The 26536-nt window shown below is 41.3% G+C and overlaps 1 protein-coding gene across 1 annotated transcript; it reads left to right on the top strand.

The window, feature by feature from the left end:
- The first annotated feature begins 7080 nt into the window (after nt 1–7080).
- Nucleotides 7081–15121, top strand: LOC118491472 (KDEL-tailed cysteine endopeptidase CEP2-like). Its single transcript, XM_035989282.1, has 7 exons — nt 7081–7111; nt 7202–7266; nt 7354–7455; nt 7867–7885; nt 14443–14558; nt 14629–14886; nt 14996–15121. The coding sequence occupies exons 1-7, from the start codon at nt 7081–7083 to the stop codon at nt 15119–15121; spliced, it is 717 nt and encodes a 238-aa protein (XP_035845175.1).
- Nucleotides 15122–26536: the final 11415 nt, after the last annotated feature.

Raw genomic sequence — 26536 nt, 5'->3', positions numbered from 1 at the left:
AAAAAATGTTCGGGGGGCGGAAGGTACCGGACCTAAAAAAAAATTCTATGTTTGGGTCGGACGTCGGTGATTCGATTCGGATCGGGTCAAATATTAATATCAAATAAAATACGTTCTCAAACATTAAAACTTAAACATTGTTTAACAAACAATTGAACAAAGACACGAAAACATTAAAAGAAGAGGAAGGTGGGTACCCGGTGGCCGGTTCTCCTGGATGAAGAATTATAGTTCTACTCGTCTTCCTTTAAGATTTTTGAATTCTTCAATTATGGACTCCGAATCAAAGTTCTCAGCAATCTCCTTTTCTATGTAAATCACCATACTGTTTGCTTGATACTGATCTGACATCTTATTGCGAAGTCGACGCATAAATATTTTCATTGCTGAAAATCCTCTTTCCGTTGTTGCAGTCGAAACTGGAAGCGTCAAGATTAGCCGACACACTCTTTCAACCAATTTATACATGTTATTTTTCTGACATTGCACAAGAGTTTTGCAAAGATCAGAAAGAGTTGATACCTCGTTTAGCTTGGGATTATTTTTTCTTTCAACTTGAAAATTATCCAATTGACAACGTAATAGATTCCTTTCTTTCTCTGTAAAATCGTTAGGATAATACTTCTCAACAAGAAGAACATCATAGCCTTGACCACGGATTTTACTAACATCAAAATTGTAATGCAATAGTGTATTCCACAAATTTACTTTTAAGGTCGGTGATAAAGTATCCGTAACATGAACTAAATCCAAGAACCTTTCCCGTATCACCCCTTCAACATCAACAAATCTTAAAACTATCGCCATTTACTCTTTTTTTACTCATCCCGTAACTCATCAACCATGACACAAAACCATGAATCCCCCATTTCACTACGTATATGGTTACGGACTTTATTTGCCATGATACTAAGAATTTCTTTTTGAATATCGGAAGATGTATACTTGCAATTAAATGGAGCATTTTCCAAAACCTTTGCAACATCATCATTATAATAGGCTAAAAGTTTTAGCAATTCACGAAAGTTACCTTGATTCTTAGAAGTGGAAGATTCATCATGTCCTCGTAAGGCACAAGCTTGGTATGTCAACCAACGAACTACATCAATTGTGGTTTTTAATCTTAACCGGTTTTTCCTAATCGTCTCTTCACTTTGCGTTTCTATGAAAGTTTCAAGGTGTGCTTTTTGATTCAACAAGTTCGTATATAATAGAAAAGCTTTTTTTATGAGTTGAAGATTGAATGTGCTTCAACAATGGACATTTATCCCCATTATTAACTTTTTTCCAATTATCAAATCCTTCACTAGTAAATGCACTATGACCGTGGCTCTCATTCGGTTTATCACTATATAAATAACAAAGGAAACAATAAGCCTTGTGTTTCGTCGGAGAATACTCTAACCAATTAGGGAACATATCAAACCAAGCATATCTAAATCTACGAAGATTGTTCTTTGGACCTATCGGCTTATCCTCATCAAGCTTTATTTGATACACTCCTAATGATATATAAGCTAGTCTTACTTGCTCACTTATATTAACCGGATATTTCCACATTCCAAGTCGCTTAGCGGGATCTCTTTCTAGACTACTAACATCCACTTCATTAATGTTAATCGGATTTTGAGGAATATCATGATGCTCTTGTTGAATGTTTTGATTCGCTTCATTAACCGGCTCATTATTCGCTTCATTAACCGATTCATTATTCGCTTCATCAACCGGTTCATTATTTGGTTCATTAACCGGTTCGCTTGTTGAAGCTTTTTGCCGTTTAATCTCATTGTTTCCATCAACTTGTTCTTCATTCTTTCTTTTAAAAAAAGAAGTTATGATTTTGTTTTTCCCCATAGCGTAATCTAACAAGAAACAAGTCAACAACACAAGTTAAATCCCTAATTTCAACAAGTTACAGCCTGTTACAGACTTACAGCCTGTTACAGACATACAGCCTGTTACAGACATACAGCCTAATTAACCATCAACAAGGCATTTTCTTTTTCTAATATCTAGCATCGAACTCTAATATCTAGCATGGTTACAACCTAATTTCACCCCTAAATCCCTAATTTCAACAAGTTTATGGCAAAAAATCGGTCCAATTTCATCCCTAATTTAAACCTAAATCACATAAATTAAGCCCTAATTTAAACCTAAAGATAAAAAAAACACATACCTTGAAGAGTTGAAGCCGATTAATCGTTTAGAGCAGCCCAACCTCGTCTCCTCGAAGTCAATTAGTCGAACAAAGCAAGCAAGAGTTGAAGCCGCACCTGCGTTTTGTTTCTTCTGTTCTCCTCGTCCCAAGTTAGCAGCAAGCAAGCAACAGTTTGTTTTTTTTTTTTGACCGGTTAGCAGCAACAGCTTTTAACTCCTCTTTTACATTGGGTAATTTTTTTGGGCTTATCATTAATGGGCTAAGTAATAAACATACAATCCAAGTTATAATGGGCTATATAAATAATTTTATTTAGGTTATCTAAATATTTTTTATAAAACCGGAGGGGTCGAAAACGTATATACCAAAAAAAAAAATTTAAATCGGGGGGTCCAAAAAAATATATACCTATTTTTTTTTAAACCGGGGGGGGGGGGGGACGTATAAACCTAAAAATTTCTATACGAAAAATAGATACGTAACACTATTCCGCAAAAAGTTCGGGGGGTCGGGCGCCCCCCCCCCCCCCCCGGCCCCTCATATCCTGCGCCCCTAACTACGGGGGAGCTGATTACGTTTGTTATCCAAACAGCAACTGCTGGACTGTGATATGTCTTGCAACAAAGGATGCAATGGAGGTGACAAAGATCAAGCCTTTGCTTTTATTGTCGGTATCCACGCAGCCGATGATTATCGAAGTACACAGGGAAGGATCAAGGATGCTATGCTTTGGCTTCAAAGGTTCATATTTTCAATATATGATATTTTTAAGTTGCTTTTGTTTTTTTTTTAAACTTGTATTTTTGCCCAGAAAAAATGAAAGGCCTTTTGGATTGATGGTGATGAAGGGCTTCCAGCTGACCACACGACAAGAAAGGCTGTTTGTATCGATGGTTATGAAGGGCTTCCTACTAACGATGAACAATCTTTGCTAAAGGCTGTTGCAAACTGTTACGTATCTTATTTATTTTATATTTTAGTTTTATTATTATTGTTAAGTCAAGGGATTAGGATGTTATTTTGGTTTAGTTTGGGGGTGTCTTGTGTAAGTGTCTTGTTTATTTAATTGGTTTACGTATGGAATGGAAATCAGCCATAATTTGAGTCAAATTTCCTTCTATCTCTTAGTTTTCTTCTTCCCCAAGGTTTTAACCCTATCAAGGGTATCAGAGCATTCCAGTCGATCCTTATCGGAAAAATTAAAATCACCATTACGAACACCAGGAACCAAGAGGTCGACAAAGCAATCAAGGATCATGACAGGGCCTTATCCGAACTTCAAGCAACATTAGCGACAATGATGAGCCAGCAAGAACAGATTCTAAAGGCGCTGAATGAGAACAAGACCATAACAATCGACCCTTCTGGTTCCGGAAAGAAGATTGAAGGGGATGAACGTTTCGGCAACCGGCCGATGCGGATCGGGAAAGTCGAGTTCCCTTGGTTCAACGGTGAGAATGTTGAAGGGTGGATCTACCGTTGTGAGCACTTCTTCAACAACGACGAGACCCCCGACAATCTGAAACTCAGGCACGCGGCCATACATCTCGAGGGAGATGCGATCGAGTGGCATCAATCGTTTATGAAAACAAGGGGTGTTACTGTGGCTGAATTTCCATGGGAAGATTATGTTCAGGCCATTACTTCCCGTTTTTCCAATGCCATGTTTGAAGACGCAATGGAAGAAATCGCATCGCTTACCCAGATAGGTTCATTGAAAGAGTATAATAGTTCCTTCGATAGTTTACTAAATAAGGTGAGTATTTGCGAAGCTTATGCTGTTAGCTTGTATCTAAAAGGGCTGAAACCTGAAATCAAAGGACCCGTAAAGATGTTCAAGCCACAAACTTTGCATAAGGCGTATGGCTTAGCAAGAATCCAAGATATTAACAATAAGAACTTGATGAATCAACTCGCTGGTTTGGAGGATGGGTCATGAATTGTCAAGAATGGGAATGAATCTGAGAAGATTACACCTCCGGTGAATGCTGCTGATGTGCGTGTAGTGTAATATATTTTTGATGTATATTTTAAGCCCTTTTTACACTTCTAGCCAAGTTTTAAATTTATAAAACACGATATTTACTAACACTAAACACACATATGGGCAAGTGCACCCATCGTGGACGTAGTATAGTGTTGGTAAGATACCGAGGTCGTCTAAGGACACAAGAGCTTTTAGTACCGGTTTATCCTCAACGTCTAATCAAATCAAAATGTTAGAAAAGATTTTTAAACTAAGAAAATAAAAATTAACCAAATGCTGAAAAATAAAATAAAAATAAAAACAGATAGACAAGATGAATCACTTGGATCCGACTCGTGTATTAGTATAACCTTTGATTATTTTCGTACTTTTGCACTTGTTTAAGAGATTATCTTAGTTATTGTAGTAGGCCCCTCTTTTGAAGGCGACGTTACCCTCAACCCAGTAGTTTGAGTCAGCAAGGATACAATCCTAAAGGGTTTGATTATTGGAAGATAATGAATTAAGTTATTAACGCAAATTATGGTAGGCCCCGCTTTTGGCGGTGACGTTACCCTCAGCTAAGTAGTCTGAGTTAGCAGGGATACAGTCCTAAATAGCCGGGTTATAGTATTAATAGTAGTTAACTTATGAGGGGGTCAAAGAGTTTGGATCCCCGCCATCCAATACCTATGGGTATTGAAGGAGATCCTACTAAATTTGACCCAGGTCCCTTGCAGGACCTCTAAACGCTGAACAAGGGCAAGACCCTTACCAAACCATTCCCTTAACCCCCGACCAGGTAGCCAACATACCTCCATATAGACCGTGGAGATATGAATGGTGAAAATCTTTTATTTTAGATAGACAGTAAAATAATGCCAAGACACCACGGACAAATGATAAGGAAAGATCACCTTCAACATAAGCAACTAGTTATTAAAGTCATTAATACAAAACCAAATAAAAAGTGCAAAAGATTAAAAATAAAAAGTATTATACTAAACACTTGTCTTCACCAAGTGATGTAAGAGATTTAGGCAAACATGGCCTTGATTGTCAAGAACTCTTACGATCAATCTTGGATCCCGAGACGACTCACACACTCTATGATGGACAATGGATGATGGTGTTGGATGATGGTGTTATGGTGGTGGTGGGTGGTGGATGAAGTGTGAGAGAGGTGGTGTGCCAAGGAATGAGTTGCAATGAAACCAAGCACTCCTATTTATAGGCTGAACAGAAGGCTGGGCACGGCCCCGTGTCCGCTGGACACGCCCCGTGCCTGTCTGACACTCTCTCTCTTCATTAATTGTGATTCGCAATTACAATTAATGCGCCTGCTGTACTTTCGCCACGCCCCCGTGTTCACTGGGCACGGCCCCGTGGTGGGCAATAGAAGCTTCTATAGGTTTGTCTTTTCTGCTGCTTCTTGGGAACGGCCCCGTGCTGGCTGAGCACGGGGCGTGTTCAGTCTTCTGTCTTCTGTCTTCTCTATTTTGCTTGGGAGGATGCTGTTGAGGGGTCGGGCAATCCACTTATGTTCCTTTTCTTGTATTTATGTTAGATTTAGTTGTCTTTTTGCTTCTTTTGTGAATTTGAGCTCATTTAATCCTGAAAATACAAAAGGAAGACAAAAACACTCTTTTTCCAACATTAGTACTTAAAAAGGGTTAGTTTTATGCCTCATTTGATGTAATTTATATGTTGCATTTTACACACATCAGCTGCCAAACTTCCGTTGCTTCCAGATCCAACAGGAGTCCCTGGGCCACCAGCTTATAAACCAGCAACTATTATAGCGAAGCGCTTGTCAGGTGAGGAACTCGAGTTAAAAAGGTCAAAAGGAGAATGCTTTTGGTGCACTGAAAAGTTCGTTCCAGGACACAAGTGCAAAAAGAAACAACCTTTTGTGATTAATGTGGAAGGCGATGAGGAGACTGAACAAGACGACAATGGTTAAGGATGGAATTGAAGAGCTTACTTTTTGGGGGCAAAAAGTAGGTTAAGGGGGGGAGTATTGTTACGTATCTTATTTATTTTATATTTTAGTTTTATTATTATTCTTAAGTCAAGGGATTAGGATGTTATTTTGGTTTAGTTTGGGGGTGTCTTGTGTAAGTGTCTTGTTTATTTAATTGGTTTACGTATGGAATGGAAATCAGCCAGAATTTGAGTCAAATTTCCTTCTATCTCTTAGCTTTCTTCTTCCCCAAGGTTTTAACCCTATCACAAACCAGCCTGTCTCTGTTTCTATTGATGCTGGTAGCAGGGATTTTCAGTTCTACTCAGGGGTGAATAGTAACTAATTTTTTTTATTTTGTCAGATGAGGGTTGTAGTTTTTGGGGTTCACTGATTATCTGGTCATTGTATTCTTTGTATCTTCAGGGTATCTTCACGGGCAAATGTGGGACCTATTTGGACCATTATGTAGTTGTGGTTGGCTATCGGACCGAAGCTGGCAAAAATTACTGGCTGGTGAGAAACTCTTGGGGTGCAGACTGGGGGGAACAAGGCTACGTAAGAATTGAACGCAATGTAATAGAGAAAACAGGTATATGTGGAATTGCAATGGAGGCTTTATACCCTGTCAAGAATGGATCTGGAATATCCCTGCTCTAACACAACATCACAGAATTTCATTACACTGAAAACTGCTGAATTTGTCATAAATAGGTTTCATGGAAACTTGTGCATTTCATTGTTTTCACATGAAAATATAGGTTGTTTATGATATATGAGGTTTTTCACATTGCTGTTTTTTAGGCTGATCCCAAAATCAACTTTGAAGTTGCTAATGTAGTACATTGTGCTTAAACTTTCATACAATTATTCATCATGCTATATACATACATATTTGGCAGTTTAATTTGCCAAATATTCAAGTCAAGTAACAGGGATGAGATTTATTACCACATATCACTACAGCATTGGTACTGGTATCTGCTTTTAATGATTTCGGCATTGGTCCTTTTCGGTTTCGGTATATATGCGTCACTAGTACCAAATTGGTAGGACTAATATGGTGATGCATACCAGTTTCATGATTGATGTTTTTGTAAATTCTAAGCAGGGGAGAGGACCTTTGGAGTTTTGACGAAGATTGATCTTATGGACAAGGGGACTGATGGAGTTGATGTAAGCTTCTGCTTCTGGGTTTTGACCCATACTTAGAAATGACCAGTCTTGGCATGTTTGACCTTATAAGTGCGCTTCATTTTTCAGGCCATCGATAGAGGAGAAAACCTTGCAAATTTAAATGACAAGGCTGAAACGCTGCGTGATTCGGTATACTTATTTCTTATCGAGCCCGGGAAGCAATCCCGGGTAATAACCTAGTTAGTGTATATGCATAAACATATTTTTTTTCTTCTTATGACTTTGTGTGCAACATATTGTTTGACAAGGTATTAGTAAATAATTCACTCTAATAAGTTTATAAATGCCCATCTGAGAAAAAAATACTTAAAATATTAAGGAAAAGTTATGTCGATCCAACATTGTTAAGTGAGAAGAAAATTATTGTAAAAGAATTACAAATAAAACATATCATATTTATAGTCAAAGGTTCTAGAACATTGAAAACTTACTTCATTGCCTTGTTCAACACCACCTTGGATGAATTTAAACCTCTTCCTAGATACAGCTAAGTTGTGGCGTCTCTGAGAATTCATGTACACTGTTCGAGTTTGAAAAAATGTGCAATTCCGTAATGTTTTATTATTATTAGAGAAAAATGCCCGGATAGTCCTTGTGGTTTCACCTTTTTTCACCTATAGTCCCTAACTTTCTAAAACTACTTGAATAGTCCCCAAGTTTTCGATTTTTGTTCTCGGATAGTCCCTGGGTCTAACTTTAGTTACTTTTCTCAGTTAAGTGGGTGTTGAAATGACCAAAATGCCCTTTCCTTAAAAGGCCAAACATAGGGACTATTCGGACATCTTCTTAATTTTTATTTATAAAACCCCACCACCACACTTCATCTTCAACCTCCACCCACCATCACCCTCCTCCACCCTCACCGCCACAATTCATCTTCAACCTCCACTTTTCTCTGCCAATGTCAAGCCACCATGTTTTCTGGCTCCGATTCGGGACTCGCATCGCCATGACTGTTTTCGGGCGGCGCTGTGGTGGTGATGACCGACGAGGGATTCAGTGGTGGTTTCCGGTGTTCTAAGACGACAAACGATGATGGTGATCAGTGACGGTGCATCTAGGGTTCCGTCGTAGCCCTAGGTGGCGGCGGTGGCTGCTGTGATTGGGTCCGGCAAGTGGACATCGAGCAGCAGGGGATGAACAGATTCTGATTGTGCATCATTGGATTTCGGGTCTTGAATTCAGAAGAGAAGCAACGGCAACCCACATACACGCACACCCGTTCTTTCCAACTTCTCGGTTAGTGAATGTTTTTCCGGAAATTGTTTGTACTTCTTATAACTGTCAGGTGTTGACCCTACATCTTTGTGATCCATGATTTACTGTTTTGACATTTAAAGGATTGTGGTTGTGAATTAGTTATGGTAGCATGAAAAGAATAAATAAAAACTGCTAGACATGTGAATCTGAGCTTGGTTGTTTTGCATTTCTTTATGATCTGAAAGCGGCAACCCACTTTTCTCTGCCAATGTCGAGCCACCATGTTTTCTGTGGCGGTGATGGTGGAGGGTGGAGGAGAGTGATGGTGGGTGGAGGTTGAAGATGAAGTGTGGTGGTGGGGTTTTATAAATAAAAATTAAGAAGATGCCCGGATAGTCCCTATGGTTTGGCCTTTTAAGGAAAGGGCATTTTGGTCATTTCAACACCCACTTAACTGAGAAAAGTAACTGAAGGGACTATCCGAGAACAAAAATCGAAAACTTGGGGACTATTCAAGTAGTTTTAGAAAGTTAGGGACTATAGGTGAAAAAAGATGAAACCACAGGGACTATCCGGGCATTTTTCTCTTATTATTATTATTATTATTATTATTATTATTATTATTATTATTAATATTATTTAAAATCAAATGGATATTGGGCTCACTAAACCTAATACCAATGGGCTAAGCATAAAAAATTGTTTTGTAAATGAGCCTATTTTGGAGTTGGTACAGGTATACAATTAAAAAAAATTAACATATATATTGGAGTTTTTTTTAAAAACACGTGCCTCTCGAAATCACGGGCCCTGTGCGGTGGTCCTCTCGGCACACCCTCATCACCGTCTCTAGAGCTAATCCCCATTCACAACCCAACCCAACCCAACCCAACTTTTAATAAACCCATTCACAACCCAACCCAACCCAACTTTTAATAAAAAAATAATTTCTCTCTCTTCCACCTACACACCCCAACCCATCCCAACCTTTCACATTCGTTAACAACCCAACCTAAACCATTTTTTTATTAAATAAATATGGCTTAGATTATAATTTATTCTATAAAATTTATTATAAATAATAAAAATGTTTATATTACAAAAGTTTATTATTGTAAATATAAAAAGTTATTAAAAATAAAAAAAAAGAAATTTTATAAAAAAAAATTCAACAAAATAATATAATGTTGACATGTGGCAAATAAGATAATGTTAGATAAAAAATAATGAAAATAATATATCAATTTTTATCAATTTTATATCTGCATGTTCAAAAAAAAAAACTGTGATTTTGGATTTTTAAAAACAGTTAAATTTTATAAGTTATAACAGATAATCTAATTATATTTATAAATAATTATGTTAGAAGGAAAAAAGAAAATATAAATAAATATATGATCGAGATTGTGACATGTGGAAGATAAAGTGTGCGTATGTCACAATTCGTTGACCAGAGATTGGTGGATTTTAATTGAATTTTTCATTTTATTTTTATTATTTTGGAAACGTAGTGTTATCGGGACACGTATAAATACCAACTCACAACACATGCTCATTTTCTTCAAAGTTCGAAGTCATATGTTCTTTCTCGACAAGTGAAGAGGTATGGTCCCAATTCCCTGCCTACATGGCATGGACCATACCACTTTCTAAGCGTACTTGGCGACCACATCAGCAAAGCAATCTAGGAGCTTCTAGAAACTTCTGGAAGATCTGCAGGTGGCACCAACGATGCTCTACCAGACAAAAAGGGCAACACGTGTCGCCACTCGCAGGACGCCACATAGGCTTGCGACAAATCAGGGGGCAGAGCTGACAACACCAGTACAAGGTTTCCAACATGGACAAATGTAAGCGCGCCACGTGTACCACTACACCAGCCATAACAGAGCAGACCAAGAGGATATTCCCCTTGGTGGGACAGCTAGCGCGCATCCACAGCTGGCACAGCTGCTCCTCCCTTCTTCACCCTCCGGCTATAAATAGGACCCTTCATCATTCAGGTTCAGGATCTTTACACTCTATACTCAATTTATACACACACTGTTTTATTCTCTCAGAACGGTACTTATTCTCACGCCGGAGCCTAGTTAAGAGGGAAAACCCCCATCTCCCCCTCTTAACGAGACTAACGGTGTTACTGTTTTGCAGGTTATTATTACGAGTAAGGAAAGAGGTTGAACCCATAGAAGAAATAACCCCATCTATTAACATTGGTGCTAATCGGTGTTTCATCATTGGCGCCATCCGTGGGACTCGAACAAACGAGAACCTTGAGTCAGATTCCAACGAGGAGCGTGCGGCAGGTCATCACAAGCAGGATTGCGTGTCTTCCATGAATCAGCACGAACCTTCTCAAATTGAGGGCTACGAACAACACCAGAGGTAGCACCATCACCACCCGGAGCACGTTTGGTGTAGATAGTTTGGCGTGGAGTAGCTTCACTAGACTCCAACTCAGTCTCCACACCCTTACCCTTACCCCCAATACCTTCCTCTCCAGCAGCAGCACCACCACCTTCACCCACAGTCTCTGCAACAACCTCAGTCGGTTTCTCCTTCTCACCGGCTCCACCGCGCGGAGGGGTTAACCCAACCTACGTGGTTTTTTGCTAGCAGGGGGAGTAATCTGTGAAATATCCACCCTACGCGGTTTTTTTGCGAGCCTTGACTTCTGTCATGAAGCAAGCTCGACAGTTAGAAGAAACTCGAATAAACATGAAAGAATAATGCAACCATAAAACCATTACCAGGAGGGGAGGAAGCAGCAAAAAGTGAAGCAGCCTGCTCATCAAGCTTGCGCTTTTTATCTTCAAGCGCTTTTTTCCTCATATGATCAGTCAAAGTAGACTGATCATCCGGGTCAGATTCCCGAGTTTTCTCACCAACTCCTAGACCAGACAACGTGTCAGAGACAACCACATAATCTAGAAAAGGAAGAGTAGAGGGTCGCTTACAAGAAATACCAGTAGCTCGGCCCTCCACCCTTTCCTTTTTCTTCCAAGAATTATCAGTCTTCGCCTTATTTCTTGTCTCCAGCTGTGCAGATGGGTCAACAGGCATCTCTGCATCAGCAAACTCATTCCGGCACCAACCAAAGCCATCTCTTCCAACTGAGAAATGGCAGTTGCTTTGTGTGTTATCTTTCTATACCAGTCTTGTGCGGCATAATCTCCCATAACATCAACCTTTGGAATCCCTTCACTCACCAACCGATAACGCATATCTATCGAAATCACACCACGACGGATGTAGAAGAATTTTTGCTTCCAGTCGTGCAAACTCTTCAACGGAACAGAACATACCGGAGCAACACCGGTCCGCGCCTGAAACGAATAAAACCCACTGGTATAAGTTACGCTATAAAAGACGTTGAACATCTCAAACGTAGGCTCAATATGGTAAGCCCTGCAAACATACTCGAAATGAGTAATATGTGGAAGCCCAATCGCGTTGATCTGCGAAATATGCAACCCATAATTCCTCAAGACAGAGGCAGTAAACTTCGTAATTGGAAGCCTAAAACTACCCTCTCGAAAAAAATGCAGCATACAGAGTGATATAACCCGGAGGAGCATCCAGGGCGGTGGAACCAGCAGGGGGATATTGGGTTCCCCACTCAGGGCGAAAACCCATTCCTTGAACAAGATTATTGAATTCTTCCTCTTTCCATCCAATGACTGCCTGGTCCGGACCAGGAGGAGCCCTCCCTTTATATTTTCTCTTCTTCTGAGTAGGATTTGTTCCAGACATGACGAAGATAACTAAAGGTTAAACAACTACTCGAGTAAAGAAAGAAGGAAATGAAAGAGATGGAGAAAAACAAACTTAAGAAATTTGAAAAAAGTGAAGAAAAAGGAGAAACCGTCTCCTATTTATACCCATCGCATTTAATGCGATGGGTAAGGGACCGTCAGAGTCCAAGAAAAGCAAGCAATGAGGGAATGACACGTCAGAAGAGAGAGAAGACGTCACCTCTTTTTTCGGGAAGCATGGGTAACAGGGCCTGACGACGTGACAGAAAGTAACTGAAAAAGCGCATGTTCACCTCCGATAAGACAGGGACATAAGACAGTCACATCAACATCTTCCCCAAGATACCAAAACTTCCATCAGAAGGAAACAATAAGTACCATTCGCGATGCGCCATGCGTCCATTTGGCTCACTTTTTATAAAGTGCCAAAACTCATGCGCCATGCGTCCGTTTGGCTCACTTTTTACAAAAGTGTCAAAACCCATGCGCCATGCGTCCATTTGACTCACTTTTTATAAAGTGCCAAAACTCATGCGCCATGCGTCCGTTTGGCTCACTTTTTACAAAAGTGCCAAAACCCATGCGCCATGCGTCCATTTGGCTCAGTTTTTAAAGGGCCAAAATTCATGCGCCATGCGTCCGTTTGGCTCATTTTTTGTAAAAGTCCCTAAACCCATGCGCCATGCGTCCATTTGGCTCACTTTTTCTGGGATGATAAAACCCATGCGCGGCGCGTCCGTTTGGCTCAATTTTTTTTTTCTAATCACCAAACTACACGCGCCATAAAAACCACTACTCTTATAAGTCCAGAATCCCTCCTAGACGATCAACTCAACTAGAAGTCACACTGGATTGGGGGGACTTGAAGAGGTATGGTCCCAATTCCCTGCCTACATGGCAGAGACCATACCACTTTCTAAGCATACTTGGCGACCACATCAGCAAAGCAATCCAGGAGCTTCTAGAAACTTCTGTAAGATCTGCAGGTGGCACCAAAGATGCTCTACCAGACAAAAAGGACAACACGTGTCGCCACTCGCAGGATGTCACATAGGCCTGCGACAAATCATGGGGCAGAGCTGACAACACCAGTACAAGGTTTCCAACATGGACAAATGTAAGCGCGCCACGTGTACCACTACACCAGCCATAACAGAGCAGACCAAGAGGATATTCCCCTTGGTCGGACAGCTGGCGCGCATCCACAGCTGGCACAGCTGCTCCTCCCTCCTTCACCCTCCGGCTATAAATAGGACCCTTCATCATTCAGGTTCAGGATCTTTACACTCTATACTCAATTTATACACACACTGTTTTATTCTCTCAGAACAGTACTTATTCTCAAGTCGGAGCCTGGTTAAGAGGGAAAACCCCCATCTCCCCCTCTTAACGAGACTAACGGTATTACTGTTTTGCAGGTTTCGAGCTATTATTACGAGTAAGGAAAGAGGTTGAACCCATAGAAGAAATAACCCCATCTATTAACATTGGTGTTAATCGGTGTTTCATCAACAAGTAAGATAGCGTGTGTGTGTGATGTGTCATCCAATAATATTGATCATTTTGGGTGTTCTGGCCGCAGGTTCATTTGCGGTTACTCACGAGTCATCCAACACATGCTCCTTTAATTTGCAGATGTTCTACCAGAATCAGTAGATTGGAGAGAAAGAGGTGCCGTGGCTCGGGTTAAAGACCAAGGGACGTGCGGTGAGTAAATTTTTTAAGTTGTTGTTGTTGTTGTGATATTTGGACTGTTGATCTAAGTTGATGGGTTATTTTAGGTTAGATGTTATTTTCAAAGGGGCAGATTAGAAAAGGGAGAAAGTAGGTGGGGAAAAACAAACATCTTTTATTCCTTCCAAACACGAAACGAGACGAGGGTTTGTTCTGTTCGCTTGTAAGCCTTCCACGATCCGATCGTTGAGAACGCCCAAGAACCTCTAATCCAGTCGATAAACCTAACCCGGTGACTGGTTTCCAGGTCTCATTTGATTTGATCACATACTTATTTTGTATGGATGTTGTTTTGGTTATTTTGTTCATCTTAGGGATTTATTTTTCAGTTGGTTGGTGATTTAGTTTTTAATGGAGCATGGGGATTGATATAGATTATTAGAATATACGTGACTAACTAATAAATTTTTTATATATTACAAATAGTTTTCTTTTTAGTTATATCAATTAATCTTTGTTTGTATCCATGGTTATGAAGGGCTTCCTGCTAACGATGAACAATCGTTGCTAAAGGCTGTTGCAAACCAGCCTGTCTCTGTTTCTATCGATGCTGGTAGCAGGGATTTTCAGTTCTACTCAGGGGTGAGTGGTAACTAATTTTTTTTTTTTGTCGGTTGAGGGTTGTAGTTTTTGGGGTTCACTGATTATCTAGTCATTGTATTGCATCTTCACGGGCAAATGTGGGACCGGTTTGGACCATGATGTAGTTGTGGTTGGCTATGGGACCGAAGCTGGCAAGAATTACTGGCTGGTGAGAAACTCTTGGGGTGCAGAATGGGGGGAAAAAGGCTACGTAAAAATTGAACGCAATGTAATAGAGAAAACAGGTAAATGTGGAATTGCAATGGAGGCATTATACCCTGTCAAGAATGGCCAGAATCCTGATCCAGTCACACCGGAACACCAAAAGGTTTGTGATCAGTACCACATTAGTAGCTTGCCCTCATGTTGCTGCTATATGTAGTTATTATACATGCAATAACATCTGAATGTTTTTTTATATGTATATCTACGTATAGTTGTCTAATGAAGATTCATATGTATTCGGCAATTTAATCACGATTCTAAGCATCGATGGGGGTGGAGTGCGAGCGCTCTTGCCAACTGCCGCCCTTGTTTTTTTGGAAGCTAGGATACGGGTATAGTTTTTTATCACAAGTTGCTTTTGTTTTTTTTTTTACAACTTGTTATTTCACCTTCCCAGAGGCTATTTTGTAAAGAATTATCATTCAGGTACTATTTGTATAAAACTGAAAAATAAAAAAAGAAATAGTATTTTAATTTTTATAATTGATTTACATTTATTTTTTACATATTAAAAATGATGAGCGGAGTTTATATTATAATAGATTAATAGTATTTTAAATTTTAATTTTCTCCTTTATATTTTAAATTTACACATATTACTTTAACTTGATTTGAATTTTCTACGATAACTCGAGTTCATTAACTTTTTATTTGAACCTGAAAAAGAAGACATGTTAATTTTTTTCTTGGCATCATGGTATACGAGTTACGATATCATGACGGTACTCAAACGAAGCAAACCGATTGGTATATTTGTTTTTTCGGTTTTCAAGTGTAGATATCCTTTTGAACATATCATGATTTTACTTTTTCGTTTTTCCTTTCAATTACTGTAACGATTCAGTATCAGTATCGTAACGAAACGAACCGATACCGACCGAATTCCCATCGCATAGCGCGAGTAATCAGTGGCGGATCCAAGAATTGTTTTCTGGGGGTGTGAACGAGGGATTTAACCAAACTTTCAAGGGGTGCGGTCAGAATTTTTGCCTATAAAATACATGATTTTTATTTTCCAAGGGGTGCGCCTACCCACCCAGCCCATTACCTAGGGCCGCCGCTGCGAGTAATACTGCTAGTTATAATTAGGACTGTAAACGAACCGAACGTTCAGCGAACAGTTCGTGAACCGTTCGGCGGGAACTTCGTTTATGTTCGTTCGATTAACTTAACGAACGAACACGAACAAAAAATTTTGTCTGGTTAGCTTAGCGAACGAACATGAACATATGTCTCGTTCGTTCGACTGCATTCGTGAACGTTCAGTTACGTTCGTTCGTTTACATTTGTTCATGTTCGTTTGATTATATTAAAAAATAATAAATAATAAACCTTTTATCTAAACATATTGAAAAATTGAAACCGTATTTTTTTGTAAGTTAGCTAAAATTTGGACATTCTAAGACATTTTTTGGGGATAATTATGTCTAAGTTAGTTAAACTCGATTCATCGTTTGGTGGTGTAGTAGACTTCTTGTGTTTTGATTTATCATTTGATGGTTGTATTAACTACTTTATATCCAATGTCTTAGGATAACAATGTTTTTATTTTTTATTTCAAGTTAAATGTTCGTTTGCGTTGGTTTTTATTTGCTTGCGTTCGTTTTTATTCGAGACCAGATGAACTGTTCATGAACAACTGAATTTACTTAACGAACGAACATGAACATAAACTTATGCTTGGTGTGCGTTCGTGAACAGTTCGTGAACATGTTAATTTCCTTAGCGAACGAACACGAACACGAACATGGTCTTGTTCGCGTTCGTTCAGTTTGTTTACAGCTGTAACACCCCGTGTTTTCGAATGTCAAAGTCAAAGTCAAAGTCCAAGTCAACTTTGACTTTCTTTGACTGTAGATAGTCGATTTTGTGTTTTAGTTGTATTATGTGGAGTAAGTGTTGTAATCAGCAAGAATCGAAGTAATCGAATGTGTTTTAACGCGAACCGATCTACGACTGTGAATGATAGGAAGTAACAATGCGATAAAGTTAATCTAATCAGTAATCAAACCGATCTAACAATCAATCAAACTCGAGACTCGAATTATTGAATTGTGGTATTGTTATACGTGTGTGTGTGCCTTATGTGTTACTTGTGCGTGTCAATTTTATGTTTGGTATCGTATTCAAGCAAATCAATCGAAAATCGAATCGAAACTCGAAAAGCAATCGAACTCAATCGAAACCGACATCGAAACGTGACTTATAGAAGATTGTATGTTAGATATAGTGGTTGGGATTAAAAGTAATTTGACTACAAACTCTATCGTATCCGTATCATCGCCCATCGAAATCGAAACGTCGAAAATCGTCGCAAAATACTCGAAGTTCGTGGCGGATCGAACAGGAAGCATCCTGATCGAACAGGCTAGCCGATCGGCTAGCATCTTGCCAGCCGATCGAGCAGCCCACTCGATCAGATCTCCCAGCCGATCGACTGCCACTTTCCTCTTTTGGAAGCCTATAAATAGGGCTGTCATTGTCATACTTTCCATTTTTGGAAAGCTCTGACCGAACCAGCTATCTTCTTCACCTTTTCTCAGATTTCTCTCAATCCCGGTAAGTTTTCACTCTAATTCTTGTACGTTCTTGATCATTACTTGATTCTACACATTTCTATCTTTCAAAACTTGGAATCTAACCGTGAAATCACCAAGTTCTAAGTGTTCTTGGGTGATGTCATCATGGTGTTCTTGAAGAACATCATGTTTTGGCCTCATTCCACTATGATTAGCTTAGATCTAACCGATTTCCACATAAGCAAGTTAAGATCCATCATAGATCTAAACATCTTCATGATGTGAAGGATTGAAAGAAGGATTTCCGACTTTCTTTCAACTCTTTTACACACAATGTTTTCAAACCGGTAGAAACGGAGCTTGAACCGGCTAACTAACCATTCAAATAGATTAAAAGGTTTAAGATTCTGGTTCTATGGACAAGGTTCACCGATTTCGGGTTAAACTCTAAACCGACATTCCGAACCGTTCAACCGGCCAGACTTGGGTGATTCCTGTTCGAGCCAAGGGAACAGGTAGGAACGAAGGTTATCATAGCTCAACACGTGTCAAGATACCTTGAAAGAATGACAAATAAACAGACAGCCAAGTGTTAGACGAAAGGCCGACCAGATCAGAAATGCTGGCCGAACGGCTAGGCTATTCGAACAGCCCAGCCGATCGGACATGCCAGCCGATCGACCGGGCCAGCCGATCGGCTAGCACAGGGTCCCACACTTCCAAACTTTCGAAGTATAGTATTGACGAAGTAATGTTCAATCGAATGGGTCACTCGATGGGTAAACATTACTGTTCGGATCATAAGATACTATGCTTCAACACTTAATCGTTTTCACAACTTGTTCGTAGTAGGGAATGCCAGCCGATCGAACAGACTATTCGATCGAGTGACATTCAGTTGAGGACTAATCCTGAAACTCCTAGCCGATCGAGTGAGCTAGCCGATCGAGCGAACCGCTCGATCGACCGACTTGAAAGGTAGGAACACTTCAGTGTTCTCAAATATTGCAACAAAAACTTCAAAAGTTCAAATCCTCTAACACAAACACACCAGAGGAAGAAACAATCCACTCGAATGGTCCAGCTGATCGAGCCAACCGGCCGATCGAGCAGGACTGTTCAATCGGATATACTAGCGGATCGAACAGGCCGTCCGATCGAACCTGCCGTTCGATCGACCAGCCCATTCGATCCACCCCTACTTGTTTACTTTTCCGCGTTACTTATCATTATGCTATCGAACTATTCAGGCTAATCTTACTCTCAGCGCTCCCTTCAATCCACAATCAATCACTGTGAGTATACTCGAACCCTTTTTGCTTTAGCACTTTTGGGTGTTACCTACGTTACTTATCAAAATCACATCGAACACACTATTCAAACTATTTGAACGCTAACCGATTGCATGTATTACATGATTAAATGTATGCTTGTTATTATGTTTACATGTGGAAAGCTGTCTACCTGCCTTAGCAACATAGTACTATAGTTTGGACTTAGCACCCGTTCACACGGGGGTTGTTAAGGACAATCAACTTGCATGATTTACGGTGGTGATCATGTAGTGCGAACTGTCTCGGACAGTCAACCCGCAGTCATTGGTATTGATAGGTCCATGTCGATAATTTACATGCATCATTGCTCTCTGTGTACGTGCTGGTTATGCGTAAATTATTCAAACTCTATATGCTATTATCCAACTTGTATGCTCACCTTTACATTTTATGTATTGACTTTATTTTAACGTATGTAACAGGTGTTTAGGATGCTTACTTGCTCTACCTGCTGTGAAATCGAGGCTAGGAAAGAGTCTAGAAACCAAGACAATTTATATTTACGTATTTAAATCTGAGTTGTCGGAACTAGATTTGTTTAAAGGATATCTATGTCTGTAATAACTAGATTTATCTTATGGGTCACGGTATGGGACGTGATATTTAAAACTATTTGGTAATAATAGTTGTTATGGAATTTCTTTGAACAATCTGTTTCGCTCAGTGCCGCGCCCCGATGATTCCACCATCGGTTGGGGTGTGACAGATTGGTATCAGAGCCATAACTATAGGGAATTAGGTTGGACACGACCTAGTCCGGGTCGCTGTCTTAGAGACCTAGACTATAGTTAGGAACCATCAGACCAAGTTTATGTGCTTATTCTGTAATTCTTCCCTATCACTGCACTCAGATTTTCAAATAAGGTCGGTAGATTTAGTTAGGAATAGGTGTGAAAGCCGCAAACTCCTGACCAAACTGCCTGACTTATGCTGATTTTATTCGTTTATTCATGCATATCTCATTATTTTCACCAACAAACCAAGGAGGTTATGCCAAATCAGGAGTGAAATCCATATTTTGACGAATAACCTCCTTTATTTTATTAAAAAAAAAAACAAGGAAGAAATTGCTAAGCCAAGGGGTGAAACCCTAACCTTGGTAGTTTGTTCTGGATTTTATTTATCTCACCAAGGCATTCGATGGACTCCAACGACCTGAACTCACAAGTATGACCTAGGAAGCGCGTGTGGAATGCTCAAGAATCGAGGTAGAAACATGACCTCTAGAGTCGAAAGTGATGACAAGTCTACTGCGAATAGTCGAATTGCCTTGGGTAGTCGATGTCTAGTAGCCGCAGACAATCTACCTCCTGATTTTATGTGTTTTGATTCTGAGAACCATAACTGCGTACTCTGGTGACTCGTTGGCTTTACGTGTTGACAGATTGCTTTCTCTGTTTTGTGATAATATTCGATTCTGCTATCATTTTAATCGACACACATGGCTTGTACTGTTATTCTATCCCTAATCGATCCCCAGTTGCTGCAGTCTAGATGGTAATACGGTATGTTATGCTATACGACTAAGTTAGGCTAATACGATGCTATTCGACATGCTAATCGAACGACACACGAACTTTGAATGATAGGTTTCTGTATTCTGACTGCCTCTGTACTCAAAAAGGAATACGTTCTGTGCTTCTGTGCTTCTGTGCTTCTGTGTTCTATGTGCTTCTGTGCTTCTGTGTTCTATGTGCTTCTGTGTTTACGTGTATCTGTGGTTATGAGCTTATGTGTCAGTGTGATACGTGTTTCGACGTGATTCTAATCTTTAGATAGTAGTAGACGTGTGAGGTGAGATTCGATTTCGTTGTGTTGAGTCTCGTGACGATGTCTGTTGCAGACCATGTCGTCGTCTGGGACCCGACACCGAACCCCACTCACCCGCCAGGAGAAGAGGGACAGATGTCTCGCTGCTATCATCTCCAAAACTGTGGCGAAAGCTGTGAGTGAGGTGTATGAGAACGCTAGTAAGTCGTCTGAAGAATCACGAGCTGAAATCCCTAAGGACTCAAGCAAGGCTGCTTTCAGCTTCAAGCAGTTCAAAGCATGCGGGCCAAAAGAGTTTGCTGGCGAAGATGGTCCGACAGCCATGTTTCACTGGTTCGACTCGGTCGAAGTCACTCTGCGCCAGAGCGGATGTCCTAAGCATCTCCGTACACTCAATGCAACAGGCGTCTTCCAGTCCCGTGCTCTAGACTGGTGGACGGCCGAACGAAACAAGCGCGGAAATGATGCAGCTTACGGGCTATCATAGAAGGAGTTGAAGGCGATTATGATCGAAGAATTCTGCCCTCCTCATGAGCGCCAAAAGCTGGAGGATGAGTTCTGGGGAATCAAGCAGAAGGACGGAGACAACGCTGCTCTCACTGCTCGCTTCAAGCAGCTTAGCATTATCTGTCCTGATCAAGTCAAGACCTCAGATCAAGCCATCAAGAAGTACATCCGAGCTCTACCCGACTGTGTAGCCGACTTTGTTCACACCGCCAAGCCAGCAACGATCGAGGAAACCTACCTACTCGCCGCTGAGATCAACGATAAGCGAGTAAAGTCAGGTTTCTGGGATAAGCAAACTAAGTCTCTGCATCAAGTCACTGCAACACCCACCGACTCATCTGCTCAATCCTCCAAGTCTTCAAGAAGGAAGAAGAAAAACAACAACAACAGCTCCAGCAACAAGAGCTGTGCTGCCGCAACCACCGCTGCTCCCCTACAATCTGTACCAGCTCAACAGCAGCAACACCAGCGTTCAGCTCCAGTGATCAATGCACCGCTAGCAAAGCGTGCATACACAGGCCCTCACCCACTCTGCCCGACATGTTCGTATCATCACCCAGTGGGTCTAGCTTGTCGCTTTTGCGCTCACTGCAACCTCTATGGTCATTTCACTGCGAACTGCCGCTATGGTCCCCGTCAAGCCCCAGCTCAAGCTACCGTCAACCAAGCTCTACTCCTTGCTCCTCAAGGCCAACCAGCAGCTCCAGTACTAGCTGTCAACGCTCGAGTCTGCTTTGCATGTGGTGACCCTAACCACTTTGCCAACAGATGCCCGAACAGGGTAGTCAAGCAAGAGCCCCAGCAGCAACTGCAACAACAGCAGCCTCAGCAGCAGCAGCAAGCAGCCCATGCCCGAACTTTCAATCTCAATGCCCGCCAGGCTCAGGCGGATAACAACGTGGTTAATGGTACGTTCCTTGTGAATGGTATTTATGCATCATGTTTGTTTGATACTGGAGCCGATAACTGCTTTGTGTCATTTGAATTCGAGAAGCTCCTTAGTCGTAAGCGCTCTTATCTATCCTCGTCATTCGAAGTCGAAGTTGCTACAGGGAGAACTATTGCCGTTAACTCAGTACTCCATGATTGTACTCTCGAACTCAACAATCACATCTTTCCAATCAAACCTTATTACGATGCAACTTGGAAGTTTTGATGTCATAATCGGCATGGACTTTCTTCGTGAAAACCATGCTGAAGTTGTGTGCTTTGAAAAGATGATTCGATTCTCGCTCGCGAATGGTGATCTCCTATCCGTATACGGTGAAACAACGTCGAAAGGTCTTAAGCTTATGTCATGTATTCAAGCCAGCAAGTATCTCCGCAAGGAATACCGAGCCTTCTTGGCCAACATTGTAGTAGCGGAGAAGGGAAAGAAAAAGAAAGTTGAAGTCAAAGATGTTCCAGTGGTTCGTGAATTTCCTCAGGTGTTCCCTGATGATCTTCCCGGACTACCACCAAGTCGTGATATCGACTTTCGTATCGACCTCATTCCTGGAGCTAACCCCGTTGCCAAAGCCCCTTACCGACTCGCTCCATCCAAAATGCGGGAACTCTCGAACCAACTCCAGGAATTACTCGAAAAAGGCTTTATTCGCCCAAGCACCTCTCCTTGGGGCGCGCCAGTCCTTTTCGTCAAAAAGAAGGACGGGTCGTTCCGGATGTGCATTGACTATCGGGAATTGAATAAGCTAACCATCAAGAACCGATACCCCTTGCCGCGAATTGACGATTTGTTTGATCAGCTACAAGGTGCAGCATGTTTTTCTAAGATCGATCTGCGTTCAGGATACCATCAACTATGGATTCAAGAGGAAGACATTCCAAAAACCGCTTTTCGAACCCGTTATGGCCATTACGAATTTGTTATCATGCCCTTTGGTTTAACCAACGCACCCGCGGTTTTCATGGATCTCATGAATCGTGTGTGTAAGCCTTATCTTGACCGTTTCGTCATCGTGTTTATCGACGATGTCTTGATCTATTCCAGATCGAAAGCCGAACACGCTCAACATCTACGTTTGGTTCTCGAGTTACTTCAGGGGAACCAACTCTATGCCAAATTCTCCAAGTGCGAATTCTGGTTGGAGGAGGTTCAGTTTCTGGGTCACATAGTGAATAGTCGGGGTATCCATGTCGATCCTGCGAAGATTGAAGCTGTCAAAAGCTGGATTACGCCTAAGAACCCGTCAGAAGTTCGTTCTTTTCTCGGACTAGCGGGCTATTATCGACGATTCATCGAAGGATTCTCCAAGATCGCTGTACCGCTCATCGCTCTTACCCACAAGGACAAGCCTTTTGTGTGGGGAAACGCACAAGAGACTGCCTTTCAAACCCTTAAACATATGCTGTGCAACGCACCGATTCTTACACTGCCCGACGGAAGCGACAACTTCATTGTCTACTGTGATGCTTCTAACCTGGGTCTCGGCTGTGTCCTCATGCAGCGAGACAAGGTTATAGCCTACGCATCTCGTCAGCTCAAGATCCACGAGAAGAACTATACAACCCATGACCTCGAGCTAGGCGCGGTTGTCTTTGCATTGAAGATTTGGCGACACTACCTGTATGGCACTAATTGCACAATCTACACTGATCACAGGAGTTTACAACACATCTTTAATCAGAGAGAGCTTAATATGCGTCAACGCCGATGGGTAGAACTTCTCAATGATTACGACTGTGAGATTTGTTATCACCCAGGCAAGGCGAATGTGGTTGCTGACGCTCTCACCAGAAAGAGTTACGTGCTCAGTACTCGAAACATCCTAGCACGGCACAACCTCGAAACCCTCATCCGAGAAGCTCAGCATGCTTGCTTTAACGAGCGCACATTGAAGAAAGAAAGGATCTATCACGATGGAGCTTAGTTAGTAAGCAAACCAGATGGGATATTCTATTATCTGGACCGAATCTGGATCCCTAAGCGGACCGATTTGCGAAAGATTATCATGAACGAAGCCCACAAGTCCCGATATTCTATTCATCCCGGTGCAGACAAGATGTACCAGGACCTGCGTTATAAGTACTGGTGGCCGGGTATGAAAAGGGATATTGCTCTGTACGTTGGAAGTTGTTTAACTTGTGCAAGAGTCAAGGCTGAACATCAAAGACCTTCTGGCTTACTCGAACAACCGCCGATACCTATATGGAAGTGGGAGAGTATAGCTATGGATTTCATAACAAAGCTCCCACCCACGCCATCGGGTCATGACAGTATTTGGGTCATAGTTGATCGTCTAACAAAGTCAGCCCACTTTCTGCCTATACAAGAAGACTACAAGGTGGAGCGACTAGCCCAAATCTACACCGACGAGATCATTCGTAATCATGGTACGCCTCATGACATCCTTTCAGATCGTGACACTCGGTTCACTTCGCGATTGTGGGAAACGTCAAGCGGCCCTTGGTACGTCGCTTAATCTGAGTACTGCATTCCACCCTCAAACCGACGGACAGACTGAAAGAACGATCCGTACTCTTGAAGACATGCTCCGAGCGTGTGTTATAGATTTTGGTGGAAGTTGGAACAAACACCTGCCATTGGTGGAATTCTCGTACAATAACAGCTATCATGCCAGCATTCAAATGGCAACTTTCGAGGCTTTGTTTGGTAGAAGATGTCGATCGCCTATTGTGTGGCACGAGATCGGTCACTCACAACTAACTGGACCCGAGATTCTACAAGAAACGACTGACAAAATCCACCAGATAAGAGACAATTTGGTAAAAGCTCGGAACAGACAGAAAAGTTACGCCGATAAAAGACGCAAGCCCCTTGAATTTGAAGTTGGTGACTACGTACTCCTAAAGGTATCACCTTGGAAGGGTGTAGTCCGATTCGACAAGAAAGGGAAACTCGCGCCTCGATATGTTGGACCTTTTAGGATTCTGGAAAGAATCGGAAAAGTCGCCTACAGACTCGAATTACCGGAGGAACTCAGTAACGTCCACCCGACTTTCCACGTCTCTAACCTCCGAAAATGCCTTGCTGATCATGATCTAATCGTACCACTCGACGATCTTCAGGTCAACGAAACGTTACACTTCGTGGAAAAGCCTGTCGAAATCATGGATCGCCAAACCAAGCAGCTCAGGCGCTCTCGCATCCCGATCGTGAAGGTCCGATGGGAAGGCAAACGAGGCGCGGAGTTCACTTGGGAACTCGAAAGCGACATGAAGGCCAAGTACCCGCAGTTGTTTAAATAAATAGATCTGAAGCATCAAATTGGTAAATCACGGTGTTGTGTAGCCTTTGAGCCTAATTTCGGGACGAAATTCCATAAACAAGGGGAGGCTGTAACACCCCGTGTTTTCGAATGTCAAAGTCAAAGTCAAAGTCCAAGTCAACTTTGACTTTCTTTGACTGTAGATAGTCGATTTTGTGTTTTAGTTGTATTATGTGGAGTAAGTGTTGTAATCAGCAAGAATTGAAGTAATCGAATGTGTTTTAACGCGAACCAATCTACGACTGTGAATGATAGGAAGTAACAATGCGATAAAGTTAATCTAATCAGTAATCAAACCGATCTAACAATCAATCAAACTCGAGACTCGAATTATTGAATTGTGGTATTGTTATACGTGTGTGTGTGCCTTATGTGTTACTTGTGCGTGTCAATTTTATGTTTGGTATGGTATTCAAGCAAATCAATCGAAAATCGAATCGAAACTCGAAAAGCAATCGAACTCAATCGAAACCGACATCGAAACGTGACTTATAGAAGATTGTATGTTAGATATAGTGGTTGGGATTAAAAGTAGTTTGACTACAAACTCTATCGTATCCGTATCATTGCCCATCGAAATCGAAACGTCGAAAATCGTCGCAAAATACTCGAAGTGCGTGGCGGATCGAACAGGAAGCATCCTGATCGAACAGGCCAGCCGATCGGCTAGCATCTTGCCAGCCGATCAAGCAGCCCACTCGATCAGATCTCCCAGCCGATCGGCTGCCACTTTCCTCTTTTGGAAGCCTATAAATAGGGCTGTCATTGTCATACTTTCCATTTTTGGAAAGCTCTGACCGAACCAGCTATCTTCTTCACCTTTTCTCAGATTTCTCTCAATCCCGGTAAGTTTTCACTCTAATTCTTGTACGTTCTTGATCATTACTTGATTCTACACCTTTCTATCTTTCAAAACTTGGAATCTAACCGTGAAATCACCAAGATTTAAGTGTTCTTGGGTGATGTCATCATGGTGTTCTTGAAGAACATCATGTTTTGGCCTCATTCCACTATGATTAGCTTAGATCTAACCGATTTCCACATAAGAAAGTTAAGATCCATCATAGATCTAAACATCTTCATGATGTGAAGGATTGAAAGAAGGATTTTCGACTTTCTTTCAACTCTTTTACACACAATGTTTTCAAACCGGTAGAAACGGAGCTTGAACCGCCTAACTAACCATTCAAATAGATTAAAAGGTTCAAGATTCGGGTTCTATGGACAAGGTTCACCGATTTCGGGTTAAACTCTAAACCGACATTCCGAACCGTTCAACCGGCCGGACTTGGGTGATTCCTGTTCGAGCCAAGGGAACAGGTAGGAACGAAGGTTATCATAGCTCAACACGTGTCAAGATACCTTGAAAGAATGACAAATAAATAGACAGCCAA

Source organism: Helianthus annuus, chromosome 4 (genome assembly GCF_002127325.2).
Source record: "Helianthus annuus cultivar XRQ/B chromosome 4, HanXRQr2.0-SUNRISE, whole genome shotgun sequence".
NCBI lineage: Eukaryota > Viridiplantae > Streptophyta > Magnoliopsida > Asterales > Asteraceae > Helianthus > Helianthus annuus.
Note: the sequence above shows the minus strand (reverse complement) of the source record. Positions and strands in the feature narration are given on the sequence as shown.

What these genes read in the sequence shown, in the direction of transcription:
- LOC118491472 (XM_035989282.1), top strand. Translation starts at nt 7,081, where the DNA reads ATGATTTCGGCATTGGTCCTTTTCGGTTTCG. An exon ending in ATTGGTCCTTTTCGGTTTCG is followed by an intron (nt 7,112 to 7,201) that starts GTATATATGCGT and finishes AATTCTAAGCAG; the next exon opens with GGGAGAGGACCTTTGGAGTT. An exon ending in AGGGGACTGATGGAGTTGAT is followed by an intron (nt 7,267 to 7,353) that starts GTAAGCTTCTGC and finishes TTCATTTTTCAG; the next exon opens with GCCATCGATAGAGGAGAAAA.